Source organism: Phaethon aethereus (genome assembly GCF_964289735.1).
Source record: "Phaethon aethereus genome assembly, chromosome: 12".
In the NCBI taxonomy this organism is placed as follows: Eukaryota; Metazoa; Chordata; class Aves; order Phaethontiformes; family Phaethontidae; genus Phaethon; species Phaethon aethereus.
The window spans coordinates 16,691,878-16,705,528 of NC_138588.1; the positions used below are offsets into that span (position 1 = coordinate 16,691,878).

The 13,651-nt window shown below is 40.8% G+C and overlaps 1 protein-coding gene across 1 annotated transcript in view; it reads right to left on the reverse strand.

The window, feature by feature from the left end:
• Window positions 1-13,651, reverse strand: part of THSD4 (thrombospondin type 1 domain containing 4) — a gene marked incomplete at both ends in the record, with an annotated part of 302,482 nt that overhangs the window by 186,817 nt on the left and 102,014 nt on the right. Inside the window, one exon of the mRNA XM_082005338.1 lies at window positions 6,043-6,179. Coding sequence (XP_081861464.1) covers window positions 6,043-6,179 — 137 coding nt within the window. The remainder of the gene's footprint in view (window positions 1-6,042; window positions 6,180-13,651) is intronic.

The window sequence follows — 13,651 nt, forward strand, 5'->3', positions numbered from 1 at the left end:
GCTTTATAAATGGAGGAAGGCAGAAAGACTTTTTGAATAGTGAGGTCAATCACAGAATCGCTAGATTGGAAAGGACCTTCAAGATCATCAAGTCCAACCATTAATCCAGCGCCACCATGTCCCCTAAACCATGTCCTGAAGCGCCACATCCACATGTTTTTTGAACACTTCCAGAGATGGCGACTCCACCACCTCCCTGGGCAGCCTGTTCCAATGCCTGACCACCCTCTCAGTGAAGAAATTTTTCCTAATATCCAATCTAAACCTCCCCCGGCGCAACTTGAGGCCATTTCCTCTTGTCCTATCACTAGTTACTTGGGAGAAGAGGCCAACACCCTCGTCACCACAACCCCCTTTCAGGTAGTTGTAGAGAGCGATAAGGTCTCCCCTCAGCCTCCTCTTCTCCAGACTAAACAACCCCAGTTCCCTCAGCCGCTCCTCATAAGATTTGCGCTCCAGCCCCCTCACCAGCTTCCTTGCCCTTCTCTGGACACGCTCCAGCACCTCAACATCTTTCTTGTAGTGAGGGGCCCAAAACTGAACACAGGATTCAAGCTGTGGCCTCACCAGTGCCGAATACAGGGGCACGATCACTTCCCTACTCCTGCTGGCCACACTATTTCTGATACAGGCCAGGACGCTGTTGGCCTTCTTGGCCACCTGGGCACACTGCCGGCTCATATTCAGCCGGCCGTCGACCAGCACCCCCAGGTCCCTTTCTGCCGGGCAGCTCTCCAGCCACTCCTCCCCAAGTCTGTAGCATTGCATGGGGTTGTTGTGGCCGAAGTGCAGGACCCGGCACTTGACCTTATTAAACCTCATACAGTTGACCTCTGCCCATCGGTCCAGCCTTTCCAGATCCCTCTGCAGAGCCCTCCTACCCTCCAGCAGATCAACACTCCCACCCAACCTGGTGTCATTTGCAAACTTACTGAGGGAGCATTCGATCCCCTCATCCAGATCATCAATAAGGATATTGAACAAGACCAGCCCCAGAACTGAGTCCTGGGGAACACGCTTGTGACCGGCCGCCAGCCGGATTTAACGCCATTCACCACAACTCTCTGGGCTCGGCCATCCAGCCAGTTCCTCACCCAGCAAAGAGTAAACCCGTCCAAGCCACGAGCCGCCAGTTTCTCCCGGAGAATGCTGTGGGAGACGCTGTCAAAGGCTTTACTAAAATCCGGGTAGACAACATCCATTGCTTTTCCCTCATCCACTAGGAGGGTCACCTGGTTTCATAGAAGGAGATCAGGTTGGTCAAGCAGGACCTGCCTTTCATGAACCCATGCTGGCTGGGCCTGATCCCTTGATAATAATAAACTACATGTTTTATGAAAAACCATGTGAAGGGAGTGGTATGTTAAATAAAATTAAAAATAAACTAAAATAAACATAAAATAAACTAAAAATAAACATTAGAAATAAACACAATGCAAGAGAAAATGTTGTATAAAAATGAAGAGAGAGAAAATAGTTGTTTCAGGTACCTTTGAGAGATATCTACAGTTCCCACCCAAATGAAGTTTTACGTGGAATGCTGAATAATACTTTTGTAAAGTGCGCCACTGCGTGGTAACTAACATCTCTGCAAAACCAATTTGCTTCACAGCTCACAAATAACCTTTTTTCTGTCTCCAGAACTACGATGGCTCAGTCAGTGCTCACACCTGCCCAAGCACTGTGAAAGAGTTCTTCCAGCAGAAGCGTCCTACGTGCATGCAAAAGATGCACGCAGCATACTTCCGTATAGAGTAAACTACGGTCAAGGACAAAATTATTAAGAGTATTCTTTCCTCATACTTTGCTTTATTTAATAAAACCTCCTCAATATTCTACTTGCATTTTTCTTCTAACCTTAAAAGTTACCGAGTAGGATGTTCCCACTGGCTCCAGAAGAAATAAAAGGATACGCTGATTTAAAAAAAGCCGAAATAGTATCTCAAAACAAGAAAACACACACTTATGGCTAAATAGCAAGTTGAAGAAACCCCATTCGTAGACATTCTTTAACTTAACAGCACTGCGTAAATTTAGAGTTAGGAGTGGTGTGGCAAATGTATTAAAACGAACGACACATACTCAGCAAGACTTAAACATATTCAAAGCATATCTATTAGCAATAAGCAGCTGTGGCACTAAAAAGTGTTGAAAAAACAGAGGTGGAACTCAGTAGGACTGTCAACGAAGAAGTCCGTTCACTTTCCAAAATTCATGAGAAAGAACACTTTTCAAATGTGCAGAAAAACAACTTTACACAGTAATAATAAAACTCATTATCAAGATCATTGTTATACTTCTTTCTTCTGCATAGGTAGAATATCACCTGGTTCTTCTTATTCTGCCTAGTTTTATTTTAAAACTATTTAATTGCTTTAAAAAGGTTTCACTTCATTACAACTCTGAGTCTAGTCTATACCAGGAAGTACATAATCATTTCAATGATGAGTGACTTTTTTGGCAGTACTTGCATTATTGTATGTGACAATTATTGGAATGTCACAGACAAATAAGAGAAACTGAAAAAAAAAACCAAACAAATTAGGATACTTCATTATAAGAACATACTAAGTTTTCTTAAAGGACTACGTCTGAAAAACGAGCTTTTACATGTGTTTTTTTAATAACCTCTCCTGTTACAAGGTTTTACTTTGAACTCTGGGGTCCAGCTCAACAAAAGAACAGCAAACAATGAAAAAAAGACACTCTCTGGAAGGAAATAGTTACTGGGATGTTGTTCAGAGGTACTCAGAAATACACTGTTGTTCTAACCCTCCTGCATGATATAGTTATGGCCACAACAACCAGGCTTTAGGAAGGACTTTTGTAAATACTACTGTTTTTAAAATCTTCCCTTATGCTATAGATTATCTTTGCTCATAAGATTAAACAATACTTCAGCTTTAAAAGGCTATTCTATGATGTAATTAATGTACTAAACATTCTGATTTTGACATTAAGAAAAAACTTCTCTTAAATGTATGTTCAGTGTTAACAGGTGTGACTGCACTTTATATAATGAGAACTTCTAACTAATGTTACTTATGGTTGCCGCATATAACATTTGAAACGGTTAAAAAGTGAGGCATGAGGAATACCTTACTTCATACATGTTTAATTTTTATTTCAAATGAGGGTAAACTCATCTCTATCGTATTCTTAATTCTGTTTTTAAGTAATTTTTATTTTTATTATAGCAACATTTTCCATCTTTTGTTTACAAGAATAAGGTAAACTGAAAATACTAACCAGAAACAATGGTCCTGGGAACAAAACAGATCAAAGTTTTTTAACACAAGGACATTACTGTTCTGGTAATGCAGCAAATGTCCAACAGAGGGTGATAGAGACCATAAATTCATTAGATGCCTAAATTATCTGACTTCAAAAAAATAAAAATAACATGCATTTAAGGAAGAGCTACCTGCTACAAAGATTTGAACAAGCTTCATTACTCGAGAAACATTTTCAGTTAACTGTAAATGCTGGCAACTTTTCAGAAAACTATTCTCTTAAGCATCTGACAGTACACAAATTATTTGATTCTCTAATTATTACATCCTTCAGCTACATCCATGTTCACTCTAGAGTGTGTAATAACTGAGTCAATGACAGTGCTTCAAAGCATCATGAAGCTGTAATACTCTATTTTCCTTTACTCTGACATGTATCTCTGAATACTCCCTCAAATACTAACTCAAAACTTTGAAACAAAGAAAAGTGTGGTTTACACACACACAAAATCTCAACAGAACTACTGCATGTTTGAACAGGTCAAGTCTCTTTCAGCTGACATCCACCATACAATTTTACTAAGGTTGCAAGTAATGAGTAAGGAGTGAACTGATACAGATCAAAAGTACTAATCACAAGAAGTTGGACAATGTCTGAATTAAGTTCCTCTTCAGAAGAAGAATACAAATCTTTTCATATTTTAGCTAGACCTGTCTCCCAAAGCATCCAATGTTCAGCCTTCTGCACAAGCACAGTTAATACTACTGCATATGAGGACTCTTGTCAACTCCTTTAACTTCTCCAAGCTCACACTCTTATTCTACTTTGCTGTAGTGAGAACCACTAAAAAGTGCACAGAGTAAGTGCCTTTACCTGCTTTATCTTGGCTTTCTCATCGCAATCTATTGCTTATAAGGCTGGTTCTATTTAATTCTCTAAGAATGACTTTACTGCTTACTTCACTGAGCGTTAAGTAAGCATCACTGAGGAACAGTTTAAACAGACATCGGGATTTTGATTTTTAGGTCTACTTTCAACACTGTAAGAAAAAACAAAGGGGGAAAAAAACCCAAACACCACCAAAAAACACTGCAGCCTAGGAATCCCCAGCCTTAGGAGAAGGCCAAGGGAAGATCTTACTGCTATCTAAATCTAATGGGAGGGTAACAGAGCAGATGGAGTCAGATTCTCAGAGATGTGCAGTGCTAGGTAGAGAGACCAAGGTCACAAGCCACAATACAGGGAATTTCAATCGAATACAAGGAAAAAGATTCCACCGTGACATTGCTCAAACAGTGGAACAGGTTCAAAGCTCAACCTGGAAAAGGCTGTGATAGCTATTCTGATAGAGCAGGACCTATTCTGATACAGCAGGACCTATTCTGAACAGGGTGTTGAACTACATGACCTTCCCAGGTACCCTACAACATGAATTCTACAATTTTATGAATCCCAAGTTACACATTCACAGTAAGGACTCACAACCTGTTGTTTGTCTACATGCAGCTTTGGGAAGTGGCATTCTACGCAGGCAATGGCTGATTTTCAGAATTCACAACACTTTCCTACTAGGCTCCTGAACACTGCCTTTCCTTGCTATCCCAGACCTCCAATACAAATGTATCAGTATACACTTTTATAATTGCACAGTACTGGGAAAATAAAACAGCTGGTATACTACATTTATTTTTCAGTTTTCTGAGTTATAGATCAAAACTGTAATTAAAACTAATTTCTGGCCCTTTCTGAACTGGTTTGAGATCAAGGAAAGCTTCAAAGAATAATCAGCATCACACAGATCTATCACCTACAAAGAAAATTCAAAGCTATGGCTTTGCTTGCATTAAGAAATACAGAACAGAAACACACATGGTATTCTCCAGATGTGCACAAGAATCTGAACACGCAGAAGAAAAGGTTGTATTCATAAGTGATTTCCTCTGGCAAATAAACCACTTAAACTGAACTTGACCTTTCACTATTTGAGTTCATGAGTCACATCTGACCCACTTCTGCTTCTTTTGCCAATGTATATGGGAAGCATCAGCCAAGTGTCAAATGCCCCTTGCTAGGAATTTCTCTCTCTCACTAACCTTATACAAACTTTTTTTTTCTAAACATGGTAAAAATTTCTTTAAAATTGCTACCACCTTGCAGAAAACAGTTTATTTATTAATTACAAAGGGAATCTACACACCAGACTGAAAAAAGTCACAGCAGCTCCTTCTGAACCCTTGAAAAATAACCATTCACTCAAGTATTTCATAAGAGACCATCACTGCTGAGTAACTGGACAAGTAGTAAGACCTGATTCTTTAAAATGGCAAACAAGGACCAATCAGAAGAGTTACACTAACACTAGCTAAAAAGAAATCAAAGTAAACACATAACTGAATAAACCATTATGTTGAAGACTGAAAAATCAAAAACCCCACTCTAAAGTTTGACTAAAGAAAGATATTATATTTCCCTCTTATTTAGGCTTTCAATCTTTTTGTTCCAATTCTTTCATAGAATCTCTTCTGTAAAAAGCTAAATATGCAGAAAAAGTTCACTGGAAGCCACCTTAATTGTGGCCAGAACACTTTCTGGATCCAGCCTTCCAGGACTCCATAATTTGTTCTCAGTAGAAAGAAACATTAGTTAAGAAATAAAACCTGTAATAATGAAAGACAACGTTTCACATCTACTTTAAAAAAAAAAAAGTTCACGACACCATTTCACAGGTACAGTCAGATCAACCTCTTACAGAAATTAAATATAGCATAGCCAGTCTACAGGCAGACTGGCTAGAGGTAGTAGCCTTACCTTGCACTGCCCTGCCACACAGATTGAAGTTCCGTTTTGGTCACAGGGTGTCCCATCTATCACCTTTTCAGCTTGTCTCACATAGAATCGGTAGCCTATTGCACGGCAATTCAGCTCACACTTCTGACTTCCCTTCACTGTGGAGAGAGGCAGAAGTCCCCATTATAAAGACGACAGCAACAGTTTTGAAAAGGAAATGCCCACTGAACTAACACTAAGGTTTGAGAGGAAGAAACAAATAGGAAAACTGAATGCAATGTGAATGACTGCATCAAATGAACGGTGATTAACAAACCAACTCCAAGGTAAGCATTACAACATACCTTACAAAAATTTAAACAGTGTCCCAGTTTTAATGACGGATATTTTCCTAAATGACTGAGTATTTTTAGTTTTATAAAAATTTTGCCAAATTTAGTCTTCTTAAAGCATAACAACATGTTATGACATTTCATAAGTCCTAAGTCTCAGCAAAATTATACTACAATCAGAAAGCTGTGTATCAAGTTAGGCTCACATGTAGTCATCGGTCGGTTCACGTTAAATAAATGTAGCGACATTTAGCATTAAGAAACACATAAAACAAACTAGATGCAAATACTTTTTAAAAATCCATAATTTTTTCCTCTTTATTTTTAAAAGTTGCACTTTAGTGACTATCTCTTAGTTCAAGAGAAAATTAAGAAAAGAAAAATCGTTTGATTTTTGAAAATACATAAGACACATCATTATCCAAAACCTTGTGATCGCTGTTGACATGCAAGAACCAAAAGGAAATCAATCCATTGAACTCTGGGCAAGAGGAACACAGAAGACAAGAAACAGCTACCTTCTCCTGTGAAAATCTATTACTTAAACAGATACAGCCTAACACTCCACATATGCCATTAAGTTTGTTAGCACTTTTGTATAGCCTTTCTATTTCAAATCATCTGTCAGGTTGAAGTTGTACACAGTTCATTACCCCTATCTACCAACCGAAATAACAATACCTTCGGTTTCTTTCCAACCAAGAACAGCACAGTTACACAGTGTCAGTGAGGTACAAACAGAATTCCTTTTTCTTTTGACAGTACTTCCTTTGCTGCCATAATCTAGAACTAAAATTCCCCTCACTTCACCAAGCTTCAGCTCACGCCCTATAACATAACTGAAGCCCACTATTTAATCTGTCGAAGGACATGCTATACACCTTTGCTGCTAAAACAGGGCATTCCCAGGATTTTCTACTTGACCTGAGTGTATTTTTGAAGACATAAGACATAACAAATAGCCAAAATAAATACATGCAATTATTTCAAATAGACATTTAACATCCATTTTCTCTAAAAGTAACAAACTTTCAGCTCAGCTTAAGTTACCCCCTTTGCAGACACAGGATTAGTACAGACCAGTTCTGAAATTTGGATCTTAGATTTCCCATCACACAGCTATTTAATTGCCGCTTGTATACATTATCTATTGCATCTGGCAATCTTTTGATAAAATCCTCAAAAACCTCTACTAATTTTAAGTGAGGTCAAAGATCTGTTTACCTACTTCCCTTTTCGCAGAAGCTATGCGTGGCATGCTCAACTAGGTAATGTTTCCATTGGCCACTTCTTTAAGACGGCTTCACTAGCTTATCATTCCAAGGACTTCACTTAGTTATTAAAAAGTGAGGTATTTCCTGCAGTTCAATCCTCAAGTATAACAGTTAATTTTAATGATAAACTGAGCATTATTCTTAGCAGCTTAGTCACTTCGCACCTCACTATTTTCAGACTTCTCAAATAAACATAGTCGAGCTTCAGTGATTCATTACAATTGAAATCAACTTGTCCGTCTCTGTGTCTCAAAGTGTCCTATTTTTATAACCTGCAACACTAGCTATCAAGCAGCACCTCTGCAGTGTACATTTTCTTATCTTCCCATTCCCCAAAATCAAGTCAAACTAGACATTTAGTGTTTCTGAAATGTCTTTATGTTGATTCCCTTTAGCTCAGAAAGCCTTACATTCCTGTACTCTTCCTCCTCCTAATCTCTCTCACGTTTTTTTGAGCATTTAAAATATTTATTCTTGAAATTCTCAGTTTGCCTTCTAGATCCCCCAAAAAGTTTTGTGCAACTCAGAAAGATGAAGAAATTAACTACTGAAGCATGCAATTTTCCTGGACATATCTCTTCTTTTATTTATGATTTGATAGGTAAGCCTACTGCATTGCTAATGTACCATATTAACAACCACAAGCAGATTGAGCTTACTTGCTCTGTAAAATACAACTCGATTTCATAACTTTTGTCTTTCATTCTTTCTTATTAGGAACTGTTCCTGCTCATATAAAAGAAATATTAAAACAGCCACTGGCTTTGACCAGTACCCAAAAAAAAAAAAAAAAAAAAAAATCAAGCCTTAACAATAAACATACACCAGAATAAAAGTTTGTATGAGCATCTCAACTTACAACCCTTTGGCCTTCAATATTCAAATTCTTTTGATGAGCAACTGGAAGGCATTGCCTTGATTAGTCATATACCAATTACTACCACCTAAACGCAATCACAGAATCATTAGGTTGGAAAGGACCTTCAAGATCATCAAGTCCAACCATTAATCCAGTGCCACCATGTCCCCTAAACCATGTCCTGAAGCGCCACATCCACACGTTTTTTGAACACTTCCAGAGATGGCGACTCCACCACCTCCCTGGGCAGCCTGTTCCAATGCCTGACCACCCTCTCAGTGAAGAAATTTTTCCTAATATCCAATCTAAACCTCCCCTGGCGCAACTTGAGGCCATTTCCTCTTGTCCTATCACTAGTTACTTGGGAGAAGAGGCCAACACCCTCATTGCCACACCCCCCTTTCAGGTAGTTGTAGAGAGCGATAAGGTCTCCTCTCAGCCTCCTCTTCTCCAGACTAAACAACCCCAGTTCCCTCAGCCGATCCTCATAAGACTTGTGCTCCAGATGTCAAAGATATGCAAAAAACTTTTCTCTGAGAAGAGCAAAATCTTCTAACTGAATTGCCCCCATTGAGTGAGAACATTTCCCATTAGGATTTTATGTAAGCATTGTATACTTACTATGCATAAATTACAGTAAAACAAACACATTTTGGAATTCCCTTATAAAACAAGATACCATACTAGTAAAAAGTACTCCATTACCTATTAATCTCACATGTATCTTGACACTCTCCCTTACCCAGTATTTTGCCACAACTCTTGAGTTTTTATAGTTTAAGCTGTAGGTCAGGCTACCCTACTGGCTTGGCAACTGAACATAAAAAGTCAATTAAACCATGAGCTGTGAACAATTGATTCCACACAGGCAACTTATTTTAGTACTATGTCATCTGATTCCAGATTTTACAAAAGGATCTATCTGACCTCAGGGAACAGAGTAAGGCTTCTAGGTGAAGACCTTCCAAACTAGCTGGCACCGAGACACATTTCCACTAAAAAAATGGGAACTTTTTAAGTGTGACACAGTTAATAAGACAGTTCCCTACATGGGCACTGTTTTACATGTCCTTCTAATGTATTTGCTTTTCATTCTCATGCCCACCTTAGCACAACAAAGTCTTTATGGAAATCCTCAGTTCACCCTACTTTATTAAATAGAGAACTTGGGTGAAATTTAATGTTATCACACAGGTTCTGCAAGATGTATTCACTATTGATTTAACTGAAAAAGGTGCCTTTAGTAAATAATCCTGGTAACATATAATGTTTGGTTTCCACTTTACAGACTCAAAAAGTATCTAAATAAAAAAAAAAGGTACATTCCTTCTAACGTCCTCGCCAAACCAGCCTTAAGTGCCTCAGGGATATGCTGGGCTTGTCTAAACTGCAAGACTTGGGATTTTTTCCTCAAGTCCTCTGTTGAAACTTACCTTCTATCTTTCCTTATGAGGACCAAGACCCAGGCTGGCGAGAATGGGACCACAGCACAGTTCTGCCACCTCCTGCTTCACCAGTAAGGGTAAAGAGGCCTCACGTTTCATTACAAACTGCACCCATTCTGCATCACAGAGCAGATATTGCAGTAAAGACTTTCTACCATAAATGAATCCTTTTATATATTCTACCAAGACACAGAAGCCCTGCAGATGAGCACTAATTTAGAAATCATTACCCTTCCAGACAGGCAAAACCTGAAGTATGTCACTACCAGCAGTAACACCATTAACTACAAAAACCAACCCGCTTTCCAGTTAATTTGTCCTATTAATTGATGCACTAAAACTCACACAGAGAATGCATTCTGCATTGCACACATGCTGACAAATACGTGTAAACCTGGGAAAAAAGGAAACATGATTTTCTGAAGTGCTATTAGTTCACACAGTAAGAGATAGTCAAAATGAGTGCAAGAGGGGAGAAGTAGGGACAACCCACACATTAATTTATTGTTGCTTTTATTCTCCTAAGAGTGATTTAATTGATCCAGCTTAAAATACAATTACACATCAACATATTTCATTTCCCCAAGTGGCCTGTTTAAATGCAGATTTCAGTGAAGTACCAGTTTGAGAAGAAAAAAATCAACTGTACGACCCACCCACGCATTTTTTAAAACAAAAAAAAGAGGAATTCACATGTTACCTTACAGCTGATGGCTGGAGTTCAACCTAGATCTCCAACAGCATTTCAGGATAAGGCCTCTTCACTGACCCAGCCGAGCAGCAGGACAGAACAGCAGCATGGCTGCCGGGAAGCCATGGGAGATACTGTCTTCCTTCAGGGTTTACAAGCTGATGCTCAAAGACCAATCCTAAACTCCTTCTAGTCCCACTGTTACAGAAACACAGGTTTGCAGGAGCCACGACATGCTCCTAGTACAAGGTGCTGGCACCCTGATGAAGCAGCACCACAGGCCTAACAGGCCCAGTGCTGAAGGCAGGCTCCAATGGCACCAGACTGCCTCAGGGGAAGAGGAGAACACTTGAAGTAATCACTTGCGCACAAGCCAAAATACAGCAACTCCCGATAGAGAAAACTCCCGGATAAGACTTTAAAACAGATGTTACAATAAACGAATACTCCCTGCAAGCCCACTCCCTCGTTTTTCTCCCCGGCTCAACCTGCGCCTCACTTCACCCGCAGAACGCAAGCCACCCGCGCCGCCTCTCCTCTCCCGCTCGCCTTCCAGAAGGTTCAGCCACGCGCCTGCGCGCGGCCCCTGGGCGGTGCCCTCTGAGGCCCCCGCCCGCCCCCGCCTCCCGCCCGCCTTCTAGAAGGTTCGTCCGCGCGCCTGGGCGGGGGCCTGAGGGAGAGGGGCGCCACCGCGCGGCCGCACTCGTCAGCTGCTGGGGTCCAATCACCGGAGTAAGCGGTGCCGGAAACCATTCTGGCCTTGTGCCCTCAGTTATCCCCCGGCACACGACGTGAATCAGCCCCTCTGTGTAAGAACGCTGCGTGATTTTACTGTCATCCTGCATCGATCTTGGCCCTCATTGATTTCATTAAATGAAAGAGTAAGAAATTATGTCCTCAGAAAAATACCCATCCCGAATCTAAAACCCATGCACAGTTAAAACGGCAGAAAGTCACCACTTTTTAAACATTCCTACTTGCAGAAGCTTTCGAACAGATCTGTTGGCATTTCATGGAGAAAGAATATTTCCAAATATTAAAACTTTACTGAAAGGGAGTTCGGCCAAATGAAGTGCATTGCTCCCTGTGCCACACGCAGGGGCACACAGCGGGAGGCTTCAGAGGACATGGCTTTCAGCAAGGCTCCCCCACGTCCAACGGGCCTTCCCTCAGTGCTGGTCAAGGCTGACACAACCTTTAAGAACAGGAGGGGGAGGCCAAAGCAGCTGGGGTCATGGTGTACGTCTGTACATGTTCCATCCTCCACAGGACTAAAACCTCCCACCCCTGCAGAGCTCCTCCACTCAGGCCTTCTGCCTTTCTTCTGACCTTCTGTCTTCCCTCTGCAGCAGGCCTAGAAGGAATTCCCCTCCCTGAAGTGAGCGGCTCCACACTAGAGCATGTGCAGGGACTTCACGTCAGCTGTTCCCCTCCTTCAGCTTCCTCTTCCAGTGCATTCCTCCATCTTCATGGACCTCCAGCCCAAGGAAATGCGGCAGGGAGGAAGCCAGACACAGGGGGTAAGCAGGCCAAGCCGGTGGTAGAGCTACTCAGCAGTGAGCTTGAAGAGATACAGAGAGAGCTCAACAGGCAGCTTGCCAATGCAAGGAATTTCAATCTAATGATATTCTTAGGAAAAAATGTTACAAGAGCGAGCATTCCAACTGCAATACATTTGCTAAATAATGTATTCAGCTGTTCAAAGGGAAATTTAAAATAGCCACAGAATGAAAAAAAACAGGAAATAATGCGCAAATCAAATGAAAATGCAGCCGATAGTAAACTAATGACATGGCGCACAATGGTACGCTGACTGCCCTTACAAAATGTAGTAAGGTTCCCCTTCCCGTTTCAGCTGCTGAGATGGCAAGCTGCTTGGAGCATGTACTGTGTCTTACTGCATGCAGTAAGTCTCCCACCACAGACAATGCTGGCTGTACGTGCAACCAGAATAAGTGATACAGCAAAGAAACTTCACGTTCCCCATGCCATGAGGTAGGGACTGGAATGTTCAAACTCCCCTGGATGGTTCCTCAGTCCAAATCTTAATATGAGATTCAGACTCCCTGTTGTTATCTATGTAGCAGTTCTAATTCTCCACAGAACAATACAGAACGCTTTTACCATTTGTCAGCTTTTGTAAGTTTGCCTAAACATCTAAAAATAGTTAACAACAAGCTCTGCAATTTGAGAAACATGCCTTGAGGGTGTCCATAGAGAAGTGGCATGCACACTCTTGGCAAGCAAATATCACATTCATGCTAATACTACATTATGGGATTAGCAAATTTAAATTAGGCTTCATTCTGTGTGCACACTGCCTTGTAAAGTCAACTTCAGTGCTTCTCCGTAACGAGCCAAGATACACTCACCCACGATGTGTCAGAACCAATTGTTCCAGGAACAAGTTGTCTCTGCATAGCTCAGTTATTTTCAGGGCCTAGCTTGCCATGGGCTGTAATTCAGTATTTGCTCACGATAAAAGCTATGAATCTGCTTTACAGGAAGTGTAATGGGGCATAGCAGACTCTGGAAAAACTTCTAAGAGCTCATGTCTATCCATGTAACATCTACTTTAGCTAAAGCTTACCAAGCTTTCAGTGATAGACTTGCGGGTTACTGACATTCTTGGTTACCCTATAGAACCCACAGGACAGAGAAGAAAGAACGGTATGGTGAGGAGTCTGGAGAGTTTCCGGCTTCTGTATCCACTATACTTGTGTTACAGTAAGTCTACAGGCTGATGCCTTCTAAATAAAGCAGCAGTCTCTTCCATTCAGGAGATGTAATTTAGTAAGTACTGTATTCATTAAGATAGAACTTACAGGTTTGTGAAACCAAAGTTTCTGTTTAAAGGCTTTATTTGCATATAGGAAGCGTTTCGAGACACGTGTACACACAGGAAAACAAAGACAGGTCCAATACACTACTAGCAAGAGTCTAGTCCTTTTGCATGCTGCTGTGTCTGTAAGCTGACAGCTACATTTCAGACTTAAGAGTGATACACCATGCCAGATACAGACCTAATG